The 20,408-nt window shown below is 45.3% G+C and overlaps 1 protein-coding gene across 1 annotated transcript in view; it reads right to left on the reverse strand.

Moving 5' to 3' along the window:
* FAM131C (family with sequence similarity 131 member C) overlaps nucleotides 1-20,408 on the reverse strand; it is a 50,575-nt gene that overhangs the window by 18,992 nt on the left and 11,175 nt on the right. Inside the window, exons 2-3 of the mRNA XM_075605941.1 lie at nucleotides 13,756-13,919; nucleotides 11,081-11,174 (exon numbers count right to left, since the gene is read on the reverse strand). Of these exons, the coding sequence (XP_075462056.1) occupies nucleotides 11,081-11,174; nucleotides 13,756-13,919 (258 nt within the window). The remainder of the gene's footprint in view (nucleotides 1-11,080; nucleotides 11,175-13,755; nucleotides 13,920-20,408) is intronic.

Here is a 20,408-nt window from a genome sequence, read left to right on the forward strand (position 1 = left end):
AGAGACAAGGTGTGTTCCTGGTATTTAGGAGAGAGAAGGTGTGTTCCTGGTATTTAGGAGAGAGAAGGTGTGTTCCTGGTATTTAGGAGAGAGAAGGTGTGTTCCTGGTATGTAGGAGAGAGAAGGTGTGTTCCTGGTATTTAGGAGAGAGAAGGTGTGTTCCTGGTATGTAGGAGAGAGAAGGTGTGTTCCTGGTATGTAGGAGAGAGAAGGTGTGTTCCTGGTATGTAGGAGAGAGAAGGTGTGTTCCTGGTTTTTAGGAGAGAGAAGGTGTGTTCCTGGTATGTAGGAGAGAGAAGGTGTGTTCCAGGTATGTAGGAGAGAGAAGGTGTGTTCCAGGTATGTAGGAGAGAGAAAGTGTGTTCCTGGTATTTAGGAGAGACAAGGTGTGTTCCTGGTATTTAGGAGAGAGAAGATGTGTTCCTGGTATTTAGGAGAGACAAGGTGTGTTCCTGGTATTTAGGAGAGACAAGGTGTGTTCCTGGTATTTAGGAGAGAGAAGGTGTGTTCCTGGTATGTAGGAGAGAGAAGGTGTGTTCCAGGTATGTAGGAGAGAGAAGGTGTGTTCCAAGTATGTAGGAGAGAGAAAGTGTGTTCCTGGTATTTAGGAGAGACAATGTGTGTTCCTGGTATTTAGGAGAGAGAAGATGTGTTCCTGGTATTTAGGAGAGACAAGGTGTGTTCCTGGTATTTAGGAGAGAGAAGGTGTGTTCCTGGTATTTAGGAGAGAGAAGGTGTGTTCCTGGTATTTAGGAGAGAGAAGGTGTGTTCCTGGTATGTAGGAGAGAGAAGGTGTGTTCCTGGTATGTAGGAGAGAGAAGGTGTGTTCCTGGTATTTAGGAGAGAGAAGATGTGTTCCTGGTATTTAGGAGAGAGAAGGTGTGTTCCTGGTATGAAGGAGAGAGAAGGTATGTTCCTGGTATTTAGGAGAGAGAAGATGTGTTCCTGGTATTTAGGAGAGAGAAGATGTGTTCCTGGTATTTAGGAGAGAGAAGGTGTGTTCCTGGTATGAAGGAGAGAGAAGGTATGTTCCTGGTATTTAGGAGAGAGAAGATGTGTTCCTGGTATGTAGGAGAGAGAAGGTGTGTTCCTGGTATGTAGGAGAGAGAAGGTGTGTTCCTGGTATGTAGGAGAGAGAAGGTGTGTTCCTGGTATTTAGGAGAGAGAAGGTGTGTTCCTGGTATTTAGGAGAGAGAAGGTGTGTTCCAGGTATGAAGGAGAGAGAAGGTATGTTCCTGGTATTTAGGAGAGAGAAGATGTGTTCCTGGTATGTAGGAGAGAGAAGCTGTGTTCCTGGTATTTAGGAGAGAGAAGGTGTGTTCCTGGTATTTAGGAGAGAGAAGATGTGTTCCTGGTATTTAGGAGAGAGACGGTGTGTTCCTGGTATTTAGGAGAGAGAAGATGTGTTCCTGGTATGTAGGAGAGAGAAGGTGTGTTCCTGGTATGTAGGAGAGAGAAGGTGTGTTCCTGGTATGTAGGAGAGAGAAGGTGTGTTCCTGGTATTTAGGAGAGAAGGTGTGTTCCTGGTGTTTAGGAGAGAGAAGGTGTGTTCCTGGTATTTAGGAGAGAGAAGATGTGTTCCTGGTATTTAGGAGAGAGAAGGTGTGTTCCTGGTATGAAGGAGACAGAAGGTGTGTTCCTGGTATGTAGGAGAGAGAAGGTGTGTTCCTGGTATGTAGGAGAGAGAAGGTGTGTTCCTGGTATGTAGGAGAGAGAAGGTGTGTTCCTGGTATTTAGGAGAGAGAAGATGTGTTCCTGGTATGTAGGAGAGAGAAGGTGTGTTCCTGGTATGTATGAGAGAGAAGATGTGTTCCTGGTATGTAGGAGAGAGAAGGTGTGTTCCTGGTATGTAGGAGAGAGAAGGTGTGTTCCTGGTATTTAGGAGAGAGAAGGTGTGTTCCTGGTATGTAGGAGAGAGAAGGTGTGTTCCTGGTATTTAGGAGAGAGAAGATGTGTTCCTGGTATGTAGGAGAGAGACGGTATGTTCCTGTTATTTAGGAGAGAGAAGATGTGTTCCTGGTATGTAGGAGAGAGAAGGTGTGTTCCTGGTATTTAGGAGAGAGAAGGTGTGTTCCTGGTATTTAGGAGAGAGAAGATGTGTTCCTGGTATGTAGGAGAGAGAAGGTGTGTTCCTGGTATTTAGGAGAGAGAAGGTGTGTTCCTGGTATTTAGGAGAGAGAAGATGTGTTCCTGGTATGTAGGAGAGAGAAGGCGTGTTCCTGGTATGTAGGAGAGAGAAGGCGTGTTCCTGGTATGTAGGAGAGAGAAGATGTGTTCCTGGTATTTAGGAGAGAGAAGATGTGTTCCTGGTATGTAGGAGAGAGGAGGTGTGTTCCTGGTATTTAGGAGAGAGAAGATGTGTTCCTGGTATTTAGGAGAGAGAAGATGTGTTCCTGGTATTTAGGAGAGAGAAGGTGTGTTCCTGGTATGTAGGAGAGAGAAGGTGTGTTCCTGGTATGTAGGAGAGGGAAGATGTGTTCCTGGTATGTAGGAGAGAGAAGATGTGTTCCTGGTATGTAGGAGAGAGAAGATGTGTTCCTGGTATGTAGGAGAGAGAAGATGTGTTCCTGGTATGTAGGAGAGAGAAGGTGTGTTCCTGGTATGTAGGAGAGAAAAGATGTGTTCCTGGTATGTAGGAGAGAGAAGGTGTGTTCCTGGTATGTAGGAGAGAGAAGGTGTGTTCCTGGTATTTAGGAGAGAGAAGGTGTGTTCCTGGTATGTAGGAGAGAGAAGGTGTGTTCCTGGTATTTAGGAGAGAGAAGGTGTGTTCCTGGTATTTAGGAGAGACAAGGTGTGTTCCTGGTATTTAGGAGAGAGAAGATGTGTTCCTGGTATTTAGGAGAGAGAAGCTGTGTTCCTGGTATTTAGGAGAGAGAAGGTGTGTTCCTGGTATGTAGGAGAGAGAAGATGTGTTCCTGGTATGTAGGAGAGACCAGGTGTGTTCCTGGTATTTAGGAAAGAGAAGGTGTGTTCCTGGTATTTAGGAGAGAGAAGGTGTGTTCCTGGTATGTAGGAGAGAGAAGGTGTGTTCCTGGTATGTAGGAGAGAGAAGGTGTGTTCCTGGTATGTAGGAGAGAGAAGGTGTGTTCCTGGTATGTAGGAGAGAGAAGGTGTGTTCCTGGTATGTAGGAGAGAGAAGGTGTGTTCCTGGTATGTAGGAGAGAGAAGGCGTGTTCCTGGTATGTAGGAGAGAGAAGGCGTGTTTCTGGTATGTAGGAGAGAGAAGATGTGTTCCTGGTATGTAGGAAAGAGAAGGTGTGTTCCTGGTATGTAGGAGAGAGAAGGTGTGTTCCTGGTATGTAGGAGAGAGAAGGCGTGTTTCTGGTATGTAGGAGAGAGAAGATGTGTTCCTGGTATGTAGGAAAGAGAAGGTGTGTTCCTGGTATGTAGGAGAGAGAAGGTGTGTTCCTGGTATTTAGGAGAGAGAAGGTGTGTTCCTGGTATTTAGGAGAGAGAAGGTGTGTTCCTGGTATGTAGGAGAGAGAAGGTGTGTTGCTGGTTTGTAGGAGAGAGAAGGAGTGTTCCTGGTATGTAGGAGAGAGAAGATGTGTTCCTGGTATGTAGGAGAGAGAAGGTGTGTTCCTGTTATGTAGGAGAGAGAAGGTGTGTTCCTGGTATGTAGGAGAAAGAAGATGTGTTCCTGATATGTAGGAGAGAGAAGGTGTGTTCCTGGTATGTAGGAGAGAGAAGGTGTATTCCTGGTATGTAGGAGAGAGAAGATGTGTTCCTGGTATGTAGGAGAGAGAAGGAGTGTTCCTGGTATGTAGGAGAGAGAAGATGTGTTCCTGGTATTTAGGAGAGAGAAGGAGTGTTCCTGGTATGTAGGAGAGAGAAGATGTGTTCCTGGTATGTAGGAGAGAGAAGGTGTGTACCTGGTATTTAGGAGAGAGAATGTGTGTTCCTGATATGTAGGAGAGAGAAGGTGTGTTCCTGGTATGTAGGAGAGAGAAGATGTGTTCCTGATATGTAGGAGAGAGAAGGTGTGTTCCTGGTATGTAGGAGAGAGAAGGTGTGTTCCTGGTATTTAGGAGAGAGAAGGTGTGTTCCTGGTATTTAGGAGAGAGATGTGTTCCTGGTATTTAGGAGAGAGAAGGTGTGTTCCTGGTATGTAGGAGAGAGAAGGTGTGTTCCTGGTATTTAGGAGAGAGAAGGTGTGTTCCTGATATGTAGGAGAGAGAAGGTGTGTTCCTGGTATGTAGGAGAGAGAAGATGTGTTCCTGATATGTAGGAGAGAGAAGGTGTTTTCCTGGTATGTAGGAGAGAGAAGGTGTGTTCCTGGTATGTAGGAGAGAGAAGGTGTGTTCCTGGTATTTAGGAGAGAGAAGGTGTGTTCCTGGTATTTAGGAGAGAGATGTGTTCCTGGTATGTAGGAGAGAGAAGGTGTGTTCCTGGTATTTAGGAGAGAGAAGGTGTGTTCCTGGTATTTAGGAGAGAGATGTGTTCCTGGTATGTAGGAGAGAGAAGGTGTGTTGCTGGTATGTAGGAGAGAGAACGTGTGTTCCTCCCACAGAGGAGATACACCGCAATATGACTAAGCCACATGGACCTCCCTGGGCCAATTGTGTGGGATCCATGGAAGCATATCTATCTGAAAACCTGTCCTGTCTGAAGTGAATAAAACTTGTCCTGTTTGTATAAAAGTCTCTGGCGCCCTTTCATCATCTCTATATGTTACTTCAAGGCTTACACAAACCAGCCGGATACCAGTCCAAGATCCAGGTAACAAGAGAGTCCAGTGCACAACATCTGCACTTATACACACACCGGTGCAATCCCCTCCTTTTGAGACGGGTAAGGAGAGGGGTTACAGATATAACAGGGCAGGGTTAGTGATATAACAGGACAAGGTCAGTGATATAACACGGCAGGATGCAGACAGAGCCAATGACAGCATTCTCATAGTCCTCAACTAGTGTATTCACTGAGGCCCCGGATTGTTTAGCGGGGGGAAGTGTCCACTCCCCCCGTCTGCAGCCCTTTGAGTCCTCCTCTCCCTCCACCCTTTTTGTCTCCCCCCTCTCTCTCTACCCCCTCTCTCTCACTCCCTTCTCCCCCTACCTGTTGAGCGAGGGTCCCATGCCCGCAGAGTAGGGAAGCCCACCCAGGTGGTTGCTAGCAGAGGTTGGGGCCTAACGTCCAAGTTGAGACCGCTGGGACAGATTCCCCACCCCCCCCATCCCCTGTGGGCAGCTCTGGGTGCAGGGTAAGTGGTAGTAGGACATTGTGCAGTATTGGTGATCTATGGATCTGATTTATTTATATTAAACACTTAGGGGGTATGTATAAAGCATTGCTAAAAGAGAAGTGGTAAACAGACACAGAAGAAGAGCAAGTTAGTGTGTCCAAAATCAATGCATAACACTAATTTGTCTGTTGTGTGCATCATCTTTTTATATATATATATATATGTGTGTGTGTGTGTATATATATGTGTATGTATGTGTATATATATATATATATATATATCATGTTCTCTTATAGCGCTACTAGTTTTACGTAGCGCTTTACAGAGACATTTTGCAGGCACAGGTCCCTGCCCGCAGAGCTTACAATCTATGTTTTTGGTGTCTGAGGCACAGGGACATAAAGTGACTTGCCCAAGGTCACTAGGAGCCAACACCGGGAATTGAACCAGGCTCCCTGCTTCACACTCTGTGCCAGTCAGTGTCGTTACTCACTGAGCCGCTCCTTCTCTATAAACGCTGCACCGGCAGAAGGGCCGTTGCAGCCGCGGGTAGGAGCTTCTCCCTGTTCCGGTCAGCTGTTTAATGCCAGCGTGCTGGTGAATTGTGTCCTGCTTCTCTTCTCACACATGGTACTAATCATTATGGTTGTCAGGTGTCCGGTATTTTTAACAGGACTATTCTGTATTTGGACACTCTGTCCTGTAATAAATGAGAGGTAATACCGGACATGTATGTGTATACCAGTATTACCACTCAGGACATGTATGTGTATACCAGTATTACCACTCAGGACATGTATATGTATACCAGTATTACCACTCAGGACATGTATATGTATACCTGAATTACCTCTGTGGACATGTATGTGTATTCCGGTATTACCTCTCTGGGTAGTATGTGTATACCGGTATTACCTCTCTGGACATGTATGTGTATACCGGTATTACCTCTCTGGGTAGTATGTGTATACCGGTATTACCTCTCTGGACATGTAAGTGTATTCCAGTATTACCTCTCTGGACATGTAAGTGTATTACCTCTCTGGACATTGTGACGGTTGGGGGTTGCCAGCCTCGCATAATAAAGGTGAAGCCTGGCTGGCTGCCCCAATACCGTGTATAAATTGCTGCCTCTGTGAGGCTCATTTGGCCTGGATGTAATGTTTTGTGTAACCCCTTCCAGAAAAGAGCTATTCACTGTGTGATGTCTGGACAATGTGTGTCTTGGGGAACAGGGTTTGTAAGAACCAAAAAGCACGTTATTCCTGTGTTAGTGTATTCCCCACATAGTAGGCAAGTTAGTAATGTAATTTGTATTTTCAGCATTTCTCTGCACGCAGACCCAGTAATTCACTTTGCTGGGCTGCAGGCAGAGAAATGTTGGGTCGTGAAAAAGGCTGGGAGTGGCTGAGTACCAGGACAATGGTGAGCAGGGAAGGGCTGATTACCGGGGACAGGCTCTCGGCGGGGCAGAGACTTTGTTCCTCCAAGACGTTGCGGCGCCTACCCAGCGGAGGTATGGGGCTGGCTAAGGAAACTGTTGCAGTGTCTCAGTCCCGTAGGCGCAATTTCCACTGGCCAGTTTAAATTCCCCGCTTGCCAGCAGGTCCCGCCCCAGTGTACCTAAGCCGGCTCCCTCCTCTGATTGGCGCAGTCAGACGAGCCCTCTTCCTCGGATTGGCTGCAGCCTCACGATCTGCGCTCTGATTGGCCGGCGGGTCCTGCTCCATGTAAAATATAGCAACCAAGGGCTATGTAAGAAGCGCAGCCGAGATGATCGGAGACACGGCAGACGGGATTTTCAAAAGTGCTTTGTGTGGAATAGCGCTGAGAAGCCGGGGAAAAAGACGTTCAGGGCAAGCCTTCTGAAGCAGACCCCTGGTGGAAGCTCCACAGGCCCCCAGTTGTTGAGTGTTTCATTGCGACTGTGTATTTTGTGTGTTTGTTGGCTTGCCAGAATAAACTTTCATTTATTCAATTATTGTGGTGACAGTGATCCCGGTGGTAAAGGTGTTAAAAGTACTGGTCTCCCGTGACAGACATGTACATTATGTGTATATCGGTATTACTGCTCTGGACATGTATGTGTATACCGGTATTACCTCTCTGGACATGTATGTGTATACCGGTATTACCTCTCTGCACGTGTATGCGTATACCGGTATTACCTCTCTGGACATGTATGTGTATACCGGTAATACCTCTCTGCACGTGTATGTGTATACCGGTATTACCTCTCTGGACGTGTATGTGTATACCGGTATTACCTCTCTGGGCGTGTATGTATATACCGGTATTACCTCTCTGGGCGTGTATGTGTATACCGGTATTACCTCTCTGGGCGTGTACGTGTATACCGGTATTACCTCTCTAGGCGTATACCGGTATTACCTCTCTGGGCGTGTATGCGTATACCGGTATTACCTCTCTGGGCGTGTACGTGTGTGTATTACCTCTCTAGGCGTATACCGGTATTACCTCTCTGGACATGTATGTGTATACCGGTATTACCTCTCTGGACATGTATGTGTATACCGGTATTACCTCTCTGGGCGTGTTTGTGTATACCGGTATTACCTCTCTGGGCGTGTACGTGTATACCGGTATTACCTCTCTGGGCGTGTACGTGTATACCGGTATTACCTCTCTGGGCGTGTACGTGTATACCGGTATTACCTCTCTGGGCGTGTACGTGTATACCGGTATTACCTCTCTGGGCGTGTATGTGTATACTAGTAAGTCCTTGTTTTACGACACTTCGTTTTACGACGAATGGCTTATCCGACGCTGTGCAATGCATACCTATGGGCGGTTTTATGACGCCAAAATGGCTTATCTGACGCTTTGCAAAGTTGCAACATTATGTCAGTCAGAAGGCTGCAGTCAGGGAAATCATCCAGATCAGTGTGAAGGTTTTGTGGTGTATTTAGACCCTTAAACATGTCTAACAGTTTTATTATACAGTTCTGGATTCAATAAATAGAATCTTTACATCATAATTTATGTGTGTGCTGCATATCTTATTGCCTGCGTAAAATATTTGGTGTATTTTAGTGTTAAAAATGCCTTTAGGAACGGAACCTTTCACTTAAACAGTGTTCCTATGTGAAAATGTGATTCGCTTTACGACGCTTCGCAATCCGACGCCATTTTGAGTAACGCATTGTGTCGGATAACCGAGGACTGCCTGTACCAGTATCACCTCTCTGGACATAGTGACATGACCGGCTTGGGGGGTGCTGTGGGATTCCCTGAGCAGGGCGGTGGCTAGGGGGCTGGGCAGTTTCCTCCATCCTGATTGGCTGTTGCTGGGTAATGCAGCCAATCAGGAATAGGTGTCAGGAGCTTGGGGGTGGGGCCAAGGTGGGGGAAATAGCGTGGGCAGGAGAGGTGTGTGTCCGTGAGTATGTATGTGTCTGTTCTGTTGTGTGTTTTTCTGTGGTTGTTCTGGGGGGGGGGGGGGAGAGAATGAGAGGGATGGCAGGGGGAGAAAATGACAGGGATTGGGGGGGAGAAAATGAGGGATAGGGGAGATCAAATGATAAGGATAAAGGGACAAAAAATGAGAGGGATGGGGGGTAGGAAATGAGAGGGATGGGAGGAAGAGAATGAGAGGGATGGGGGGAGAGAATGAGAGGGATGGGGGTGAGAGAATGAGAGGGATGGGGGGGGTGAGAGATGATAAGGTGAGGGGGGTGAGAGGATGTCCATTGTGTCCAGTATTTTTGTAGAAGCCACCTGGTAACCTGCTAGTGATCACAGCAACATCTCCCTTTCCTCTGCACTGGGGACAGAGGGCAGGCCGCTGTTGGGGGCCGCATGTGTAGCCCTGAGTGGCCTGTTTCCCACCAACGCGCGAAGTGATGGAGATGTAGGCAGAGTCTGGATGTTGTCTGTGCCACACATATGTAAATGATATGTCATATTAAACTGCTAAAAAAAAAGTATGCGCCATTGTTGTCCGTCAAGTTTTTCTTGGCGTACAAGAAAATGCAAGTAGAACAACACTTTTTAATGTATTTTTCAGTATATAAATTACAAAATGTATTATTCTCACAATATGGCTATCTACTGTATGTTATAAATAAAATGACACCAATTATTTATTTACGAATTTACTACTGCTAGTTGTAAATAGGAAAAAAAATACACATCACTCTATTTTTCCTTTATATTGTACCAATCAGGTATTCAACATAAAGCAATGCGTCATTAACTTAATTTCACACATACGATGCACAATTGATGGTGGTTTGTACTACTTTTTAAAACTAAAACACAATGCAGACAAAAAATTCAAATATCTTTGGTACATAGGCAGCGTTGTGTTTGATAGTTAACTAATCTTTTTTTCTGTTATTTCACTAACCCGGCACCCATAAACCCCAAATAATTGCACCAAATTTAAAGTAAAATTGCTTTCAGTGGGATTCCTTTTCTTAAAACAGATGCAGTTTTTCACTGGTTTTGCACCTGGGAGAGCTTGGTAAATAGACCCAGAAATAGGCAGGTCAATGCATATAAATAACACAGTACAGTCTATTCTCTCTCCCCCAGTCTCAGCTCAGAGAACAAGGACTTCCCTACTGAGTATTGAATGAAATGAAGGATTTAAGATTCTAGTCCATGTGGTTTCCACAGTAACAAACACCTTGGTACTCTCGACATCACAGTTAATTACTGCAATGCCTCCAAGTAATGACCTCTCCCATTACTTCACAACTCAACATGTCTGCTAAATACATCGAGACTGCGAAAAAACATACTCATCTAGGAGCAACCGGGGACATCTGACAGACAAATCGGGGGCACATTCATTTAACCGAGGCATCAGGGCAACATATCTGTTACTGAGGCATCAGGGCAGTGCAGCACTAAAGGGACACATACCTCTGACAGACATCAGGGACACACGCTTCTGACAAAAACATCAGGGACAGGTAACTCTGACAGAGACAAACACATCAGCGACACATACATCTGACATAACAGAGAGAAGTTAGGAACACACACGTCTGACGGAGACACCATAGACCCATAGATCTGACAGTGACGTCGGGGACACCTACTGTCCTGGAACCAGATTGTATATTGTCTCTGTTCTGAGGCTGCCAGCACTCTTTGGTTGTCAGTTTGCAACAAATGTTGCTTTCGCTTGTGGCTTCTCAGCCAGTTGCCTTCACAACGCCCCTTTCTCTCAGCTAATTGAGCTGTTCCTGGCTGCCCCTGCTAGATGGGCCAGTCCTAGCTGTATTTCCTGTTAGCCCAGACTAGCATGTTTCCTTTTGGAACCAGCAGCCTTCAGGAGCAGTAATTTGTCCCATCTTACGGTTAAAGCTATCATAATTTACCTCTCCTTCACTTTTGCCACCTGCCCAATTCCCCCCTTTTGTTATTGTTCCTTTTTATGATAAAAGCATAAAAGAAAGAAAGACTCTGTGTGCATCTATGGGAGTGAGTTAACTGCCTGTCTCTACCACTTGCCACAGTGCGCTTGAGTCAGAACACCTACCTCTGACAAAGACATCAGCGATACATATATCTGACAGAGACACCATGGACCTCTAGCAGGGACACAGACCTCTGGCAGAGACATTAGGGACACATACCTCTGGCAGAGACATCAGGGACATCTAGTAGAGACATTAGGGACACATACGTCTGACAAAGACATCAAGGACACATTTATCTTACACACCTATCCAAATAATCTTTTTATCTGCTATGTCTTGCAGAACCATCTGTGACACACACCACCAAAATGCCTATACCCATTATACAAACATTTCTCTCACTGGGGCGTCACGAACAGAAAACCGACACAATTATAACCAAACATACAGATACCTTCTTGACATTCCAGTCACAACATTCCCTAGCGCTTCTTGTACCTACCCACCAGCGATGAGGTTGCCAACTCAGTGATATCGTAGCTACTGGAAGTGGTCTTGGATTCACACATAAATCCATTGGGCGTCTTGAAGCATTTCTATAAGGAGAGTTACATTGTAAGCCAATTGTGAGTACCGCTCTTACATCATGTACTCACTGAACTAGAAACAAGTGTAACCACAGCTCAGGTATAAACAGACACATACAGGGAGCTCCGTATCAAAGGCTCCCGGCTACAAAACGGCAGCAAAAAAACAGCACCAGACTGATCAAAGAAGAATAGTATATAGTAATCAATGGGATTTTTTTGCCTTGATACTTAGTGACTTTATTTGTTCCAATTGTGCGGTCGGGATATTTTAAAACATTACCCCCATAGAGTTATTTACTAAAGTCTCCTAGCTGCCAAAGGGGGCAACCCCAGTACAAAACAACTGCACCAGAGTTATCAAAGCCCATGGCTTTTAATAGGATTACTTTTCTTTGACAAACACACAGCTGTTTTTGCACTGGCTTTGCTGCTGTGGAACTTTAGTATATTGACCCAATAAAAAGAGAGTGAAAGATATGCCCCATTTTGTTCTTCAAGACACCTCTATCTTACTTTACAAGCTTAGCTCCTATTTCCTAAATCTGTAGGATTTTACCCTCCCCTGCTTTTCCGTTCTCCCACATTTCCCCCGAGTTAACGTACCGCTAACGTAGCGCATGTGCCCTTGTTCTGGAAGGAATTTCATTTACTTTTGGAAATGCTCGGTTGAATCTTTGTGTTAAACAACACGTTGTGTACATGTTGTGGTCCTTGAGTGAACAAATTGTGGTCTCTCTAAAGGAGACTGAATATTACCATCCCCTCTTGCCTATCAGCAACTTGACTAAACCGATTGGTACCCCCGGCTGCACCAATAAAGGAATAGAAGCCAAATGTGTAATGTGCGTGTTATTACTTATTGTATTGGGCTTGAATAAATGTCACTCGTTTTTGACAGTCTGCATCAGGGGTGGACAACCCAGTCCTCAAGGGCCGCCAAACAGGTCCGGTTTTAGGGATATTCCTGCTTCAGCACAGGGGGCTCAGTCAGTGTGTACACATCAAACAGCTCACAGAGAGTAGCTGATGGAGGTCTTCCACCCCATCAACAAAAATAACCAACTATTTTTATTTCTTCTACGTCATTTTACGCTGCATTGCTAGAACCTTCAAGATATTTATTTCTTTTGAATATCTGTATTTGTCAAGAGTAATTTGCCTAAACCCTTTCACTGCTGGATGAGCCCGCCATGAATTTCAGGGTCATGTGTAGACAGGGCCGCCAACAGAAATCATGGGGCCCGGGACAAATGAAAGGAGCAGGACCAGCACCCCCCCCGAACCCATAGCGCACCTACCACAAAAAAATATCTTTTAGAGCGCAACTTTTACTTAACTGTTTTCTTATTGTGATACAGAAAAAAACATTACAATGCAACCTGTTTATTTTTATATTTTCAACAAAAGAGATGTGACTGCCTGCCTGGGTGGGTGGGTGGGTGAGTGGGTGAATGACTGGGTCGGTGAATGACAGTTGGGTGAATGATGGTGGGTGGGTGAAAGATGGTAGGTGAATGACAGTATGAATGACAGTGGGTGGGTGGTGGTTGAGTGGGTGAATGACAGTGGGTGGGTGGGTGAATGACAGTGGGTGGGTGGGTGAGTGGGTGAATGACAGTGGCTGGGTGAGTGGGTGAATGACAGTGGGTGGGTGGGTGAATGACAGTGGGTGGGTGAGTGAATGACAGTGGGTGGGTGAATGACAGTTGAATGACAGTGGGTGGGTGGGTGAATGACAGTGGGTGGGTGGGTGAATGACAGTGGGTGGGTGAATGACAGTGACTGGGAGACAGTGACTGGGTGGGACACTGTGACACAGACAGTGACTGGGTGGGTGGGAGACAGTGGGCGGGAGACAGTGGGCGGGAGAAGGGCGAGTGGGTGACAGTGTGACTGGGCGACAGTGACTGGGTGGGTGGGTGACAGTGACTGGGTGGGTGACAGTGGGTGACAGTTGACAGTGGGTGGGTGACAGTGGGTGACTGACAGTGACAGTGGGTGGGTGACAGTGGGAGACTGACAGTGACTGGGTGGGAGACAGTGACAGTGGGTTACAGTGACTGGGTGGGAGACAGTGACAGTGGGTGACAGTGACTGGGTGGGTGACAGTGACAGTGGGTGACAGTGACTGGGTGGGGTGGTCCTTCCCCCTCCGTCTCACGTTAGGAGCGGGGGGGGGGGGTGGAATGCGGGCCGCAAGATGAGCTGGTCCTTCCCCCTACGTCTCACGTTGGGAGCGTGGGGGGGGGTTAGAGCAGGCCCTGCGCATGCGCGCCGCGACCGCGGGTAATTGCCACCATTTTCTTTAAACTTTTTTATTTATTTAATTAACTGGCGCCCGGCCACGCAGGGGGCCCAGTGGCCGGGCCCCCCTGACCCACGGGGCCCAGGACGCCAGTGCCCTTTCTCCCCCGCTGTTGGCGGCCCTGTGTGTAGATTTTGAGCACCAACATATGTAACCCTTGGCACTAAATGGCTTTGTCAGATTCAGATTAAATTACCCTTCATTTATCCTGGAGTCCTCTTGGATGGGAACAGATGTTTATATACGTGTCTTCTGTGCACTACTGCAGATCCCTGCACCTACCTTCCCCAACTCCTCTTCTTCTTCCTCCTCCTCCTCCTCTTCAGGACTTTCGGTGGGTGCTGTGTCTCCCAGCGGGTGAGCTGCTTCTGCAGAGACAGGGGGGCTTGCTGGCTTCGTGTTGTTATTGGACAAGTGGAACTCCTTGCGACCACTGAAGAAGAACTCTGAGATAGAGAAAATAATACAGAGCCTGTGCATTCACCGAGACACAACCTGCAGCATAGGAAATGACCCAGTGCTGTCCACTTAAAGCCGCAGACCAAGCAATATCCTACGTAATAAATCAGTTCTGTACTATGAGAAAATACTTGCAGCATTTTTTTTAAAAACAACTCTGAATTACATTTTAACGTATTATAATGTAACAATCCTTTTTTGTTTCTATAGCAATCATTTACAAAGTCACGTCCCCTTCCTCTTCTGAAACAGACTACTCCTCTGCAGTCATTGAGTGAACCCCCGAGACGAATCTTTGCCGATCGATCACAGGAGAACGGATCGTCCTGCAACATAGCTTATTACTTAGCATTGTGTGGATTGTATTGATGCACATATTAAAGGGGGAAAAATTAATAAAAAATAAAAAAAACGGCAGCTTGGACTGCTGCTTTAAGGGCAGTGTTCTCGACTCTCACCATTATTACATGTCCTTCCTTACAAAGCTGTCTGTGAGTTGGGTTACTGGCTATACACTTCTTTAATCCAGACAATGCCGAAAAGCTGTGTAATACAGCAGGCATACGTTTATAGAGGTCCATGTTAAAATGGATGAGTGACGATGTTCTTACCCAGAATCCCTGGCTGCAGTGAAAGCATTGTATGCTCAGAGATAATGCAGGAAGGCAGAGTTGCAGACATGTGAATGCGCTCACAAGTTAAATGTTTATGTACTGTACACTTATCCCCAAAGTTTGTAAATTGGGGTGATGAGCCCGAGCACACTCATGTGTACGGATCTTAAGCAGGTCTGATTATCAGTCTTTCAAAAACTGATGAAGAAATCTGCACCAGAATTATCAAAGAAATTAAATCGAAAAGTAATGAAAATGTTTTCTTTTGAAAAAAATCTGATGCCGTTCTTTTGCATGGGTTCCGCCCTCGTTTTGCAGCTGACAGACTGAAGTTATTTTAATATTTGTATTAGTATGCGTTGTTTCTATGGCAAACACGAACACTCATTTTAATCCATTCCTGGAAACCTGCTTTTCAGGGTTTAGTATCACAGGAATATTTACAAAAAAAAACTTGTCTGAGTTTTTTTTTTTTTTTAAGGTGTCAGTCACTTAGATTATTAAAAGAAATCATTAAACGCAAAAAACCTTGTGTACCAAAAGCACTCTATCCACCCACGTCCTGGGCAATAGCTCCCGATATAAGCAAAAAAAACAAAGGCCTACATTATCAGCAGTGCACCGATTAAATGCAAGTGGATCTGTGTGTCTTTGTACATGCAGTATACATGTTCATATGCAAATCGGTGCATTTCTAGTATACCGTCTTAATCTGGCTGTGTTTAGATTGTGTCTATCAGTGTATTCGTGTGTTAATGTTTGTGTTGTGTAATGGTTGTGGTAATGAATCTGTGTGCTGGGTAAAGAGCATTAGGCACTACTGTACTATTAGGACGTGCACTGATCACATACTTTGTGGATTCCTGACGTTATTTCCTGTGGGTGGCTGGTAATTTGACACTAGTGGGCATACATGGACTTTAAAAAGAATGACATTACCTGCTAATAAAAAGACTAATCATATTTTAAGGTTTAACCCCTTCCGTCCTGGATGGTCCTGCAACACATTTCAGAGCAATGCGTTGCTCGTCTCACTAACATGGAGGTAGTTTAAAATCCAGGAGCTTTCAATCACCTAAGTGACCTCTAGGCCCAGAGTGAAAATCTGCTCCAGGAAACTAAAATGGCCTCTGGAGCTATATATCTACTAGAATCAATGCTCTGTGGGAGCCTTACATAAAGGAGCAATGCTCTGCAGGCTTCTATACAGGAGCAATACTCTGCAGGATGCTATACAGGAGCAATACTCGGCAGGATGCTATACAGGAGCAATACTCTGCAGGATTCTATACAGGAGCAATGCACTGCAGGCTTCTATACAGGAGCAATGCTCTGCAGGCTTCTATACAGAAGCAATGCACTGCAGGCTTCTATACAGGAGCAATGCACTGCAGGCTTCTATACAGGAGCAATGTACTGCAGGCTTCTATACAGGAGTAATGCACTGCAGGCTTCTATACAGGAGCAATGTACTGCAGGCTTCTATACAGGAGCAATAGTCTGCAGGCTTCTATACAGGAGCAATAGTCTGCAGGATGCTATACTGGAGCAATACTCTGCAGGCTTCTATACAGGAGCAATAGTCTGCAGGATGCTATACTGGAGCAATACTCTGCAGATGCTATAGAGGAGCAATGCACTGCAGGCTTCCATAGAAGAGCAATACTCTGCAGGATGCTGTACAGGAGCAATACTCTGCAGGCTTCTTGAGAAGTTCCAGGCATATCACACATGGGACACGGAGGAGGCTGCGGTAAACACGGTGGCTGAGACGGAGGCCTGAGGGTAACCATGACAACTAAGACATGCAGAGTCTGCTGAAAAACAAGTCAGCTAATGTACACAGACACATGAACACGCAAACATTCATACATACACGCCGTCCTTCACATGTGCTGGGTTCTCGTGTGCTCTTTTAATTTGCCTTTATTTTCTACGGTAAAAAGAAATTATGCATACAAATTGAGGTACTGTGTGTGTATATATATATATATGTGTATATATATACAGGCATACCCCGCATTAACGTACGCAATGGGACCGGAGCATGTATGTAAAGCGAAAATGTACTTAAAGTGAAGCACTACCTTTTCCCACTTATCGATGCATATACTGTACTGCAATCGTCATATACGTGCATAACTGATGTAAACAATGCATGTGTAACAGGCCCTATAGTCTCCCCGCTTGTCCACAGCTTCGGTACAGGTAGGGAGCCGGTATTGCTGTTCAGGACGTGCTGACAGGCGCATGCGTGAGCTGCCGTTTGCCTATTGGGCGATATGTCCTTACTTGCGAGTGTACTTAAAGTGAGTGTCCTTAAACCGGGGTATGCCTGTATATATCTGTATATATATTGCCATTTTAACATTAACCTTTTAACCTTCACTTGGGAGGGAGTTAGAAACACGTTTTAAACCGTTTCCTTATAACACATTGGGGTGTACAGATATTTACCTGCAATGATGCTCTTTCTGGGCTGTGTTGTCCCACCTCTAAACATCAGCTACCTCATTTCAGGTTTGCACTTGTGGTGTGTACGCTTGAATTATCGCACTAATAATGAGCTAAATACATTCACGTGTTAACGTCGGCTAATAAAAGACGATTACGTTGCATAAATGACCCTATTTTGTTTCATTTGCATAGTATTGACCCAGCAATGACTAAGATAGCTGCAATAAATTACAGTTGACAAAGATAAGATTAATTTCAAGACATGTAAAAGCAAAAAAAAATATCCCATTTCTTGCTGAGGAACACTTTTTCTTTGATAAATCTGCCGGTTTTCTGCTCCAGTTTTGCCCCAGTTTAGAAACTGGGGCACTTTGATATATAACTCCCATTGTATTAAAGCGCCAATCCCTGCTGCTCAGGGGGATTTTATGTGACTCCTCTTTCATCTTTACTTAAATGGGGAGTCCCACAGAAAAGAACCTAAGACCCTTTATAACCAGGGACCGTACATTTCCTGGATATATATATATATATATATATATATATATATATATATATATATATATATATATATATATATATATATATATATATATATATATATATATATATATATATATATAATCAAAAAATAAATAGATGATACCGTTCTGTGGCTAACGAAATGCTTTTATTTGTGCGAGCTTTCGAGATACACTGATCTCTTCTTCCGGCGATGTTACAATGAATGAAGCAAGGATAACTTAAAAACAGTGTCTCTTGGAATGTTATCTATTCCAAGATACACTGTTTTTAAGTTATCCTTGCTTCATTCATTGTAACATCGCCGGAAGAAGAGATCAGTGTATCTCGAAAGCTCGCACAAATAAAAGCATTTCGTTAGCCACAGAACGGTATCATCTATTTATTTTTTGATTATTGAAGCTCGGCTAACACGGTACTGATACCTCTACATGAATATATATATATATATATATATATATATATATATATATAGCAAATATTCCTGTATACTCATTTGCATGTCATATATATATATATATATATATATATATATATATATATATTAAAGTCAACCAGTTGCACAACAATATGGCACCATATTTATCAAAGGAAGAACTCCAACTGCTTTCAATAAGATTTAATTTCTTTTTTTACAAAATGGTTGCTTTTTTGCCCCGGTTTTGCAGCCGGGAGATTTAGTAAAAAGATGTGTAGGTGCTGAATTCTAGGTCAAAAAGAGGCTAATCAATATAGCATGAGACGCGTCACAAGTGATGGGCCAGTGGGTGAAGGAAACATCGCAGGACGGTTGGCATTCCTCTCGTTAAGGCCGCCATCAGGATGGGAGCACCAGGATACCTGTGCCCGGCCCTGCCGCCCGGACACGGAAGTTGGACCTGACCGGAAGTAGGCTGCGACTTCTGGGATCGTCTGAACAATCGAGAGCCTTTTTTCTGCCGGTCCCACTGGAGAAACAGCTGGGCCCTTTCCACCCCTGCCCCCCAGATGAGAGCCCCCCCCCAACCCGTCCCCCTTTCCTTAATTAACTTGGGGACCTGGGTTACATTTGGGTCCCGTGTCTCATTCAAGTAGGTGACGGGCCTGCCTCTAATGGATTGGCCAACGCCCGAATTTGGTACCAGGACTTCTATTTCTTGAAATAAGCATAAGAAAACATCAGTTCTGCTTTGTTCAGAAAATATATTCTTCGGTGCCACAGCGGTAAGTTGAGCGAGACGGCTGCTTTAATACAGCTCAACAAATTATTATCCTGCCTCAAATAGAACGTCGTTGTCATGTTTGATACATTCTGAGCAAGTTTCTTAGAAAATGTTCTGCCTAACTCAAGTAACTTGTCTCCTAGTTTCTCCTATAGCTCTGTGTAATAACCATTGTCGATATCGCTCACTGATGGAGGTGTAGCAAAATAAATGTAACAGTGTTTCCCCCGCACGCTGGGAGATCTGCCTATTACAGGGTGTGTACTGCGGAGTTCCTGTTGATTCACAGGAGCTCTGAGGTTCCGCCGTTGTTAGTGAGGAAGACAGGACCGGCTTTTGGGGTGATAGCTGTTTTTTCTCACTCTTGGTTCAGCGCCTCCATCTCTTGCAGGCTCCAGGAGTGCTGGAGGCAATCCCTGCAGGAGAACCCTCTGATACTCTCCCTGGTAGATTGCAGACTCAGGCAGGATATATTTTATAAAACAGGAAAACAGCTTTTATTGTCCCACAGCAACAATCAGCATACTCTGCATACACTACATACTCTGCATACAGTACACTGCATACTCTGCATACTGTACACTGCATACTCTGCATACTGTACACTGCATACTCTGAATACTCTTGGTTCCCAGCCTTGTGATGGTCCCTGGACTCAACCCCCAGACACGGGCCCAAAGGTCGGTCCTTCCTATTCCACTACTCCCTGGTGGAGTAGGAGGTATAGTCCTCACTCCCACAAGGGAGGGGATGGGAGCGCTGCGCACACTCTTCCGTGGGACCAGTCAATCTCAGGGGAGTGGCAACTGGCTAAAGTTGGGAAGTGCAGCCACTTAAGTACCCTGGGGGAGGGGCTTAGGTCTGAGCCCAGATAGGGCAGAACACAGGCCTCACCCGCCGCCCCCCTTGTCACTCAAGGAATGTCATGGAACAGGTATACCTCTGTCTACATTTCTGTTTCACCCCCCCTTTTTCCTCGCAGCCCTGCTTGTCAGCTTATTAGTGCCAGCTGTATGTGTTTGGTTCTGCACACAAAACACAGTGCCATTTCCCCTCTCCCAGCAGCTTGCTGTGTTAAAGATGCAACATTATTGCTACATGTTGTAGCTTCCCCAGACACTCCTGTGAGTTGCCATGGCAGCCCCAGCCTTTCTCTCAAATGGGCTAGTCTGCTTTCTCCCCCTCTGCTCTGCCCACAGATGGTCTGTCCCCAGACTATCTTACTACCCAGCATACCTTGCCATTTCCTTTCCACCATTTTCTCTGGACTCGTGAGTACCTGGCTGTAACCCCTGTAATGGTGATGCAGGATTATCTTTTCACCTCCCTTTACTACTAAGCACACACAGAGATACCTACACCTCTACACAAGAAACTGTATTTACCTACTTTCTCCAAAATAAAGTAAGAAAAGAAACAGACCTTGTCGTGCTTGGAAAAGAGGGCGAGTTGACACTATCTGAGCTAAGTCATCACCACGTGACCCTCTGGCTTCCAGAATAAGGAAGCTGCTCAATGCAGGGGAAACCCGGATTGGGCCTAACACTGCCTGCACTGCTACCAGGATTTACATGTTAGGCAGGGTAGATTAGCAGCCAAAACCAGACATGACTACACTCTCCCTCTGGTGGAAAATCCAACGTCCCGGCTTGGAACCGAATTTTGGTGTGCCATCCTTCAA

Source organism: Ascaphus truei, chromosome 6 (genome assembly GCF_040206685.1).
Source record: "Ascaphus truei isolate aAscTru1 chromosome 6, aAscTru1.hap1, whole genome shotgun sequence".
In the NCBI taxonomy this organism is placed as follows: domain Eukaryota; kingdom Metazoa; phylum Chordata; class Amphibia; order Anura; family Ascaphidae; genus Ascaphus; species Ascaphus truei.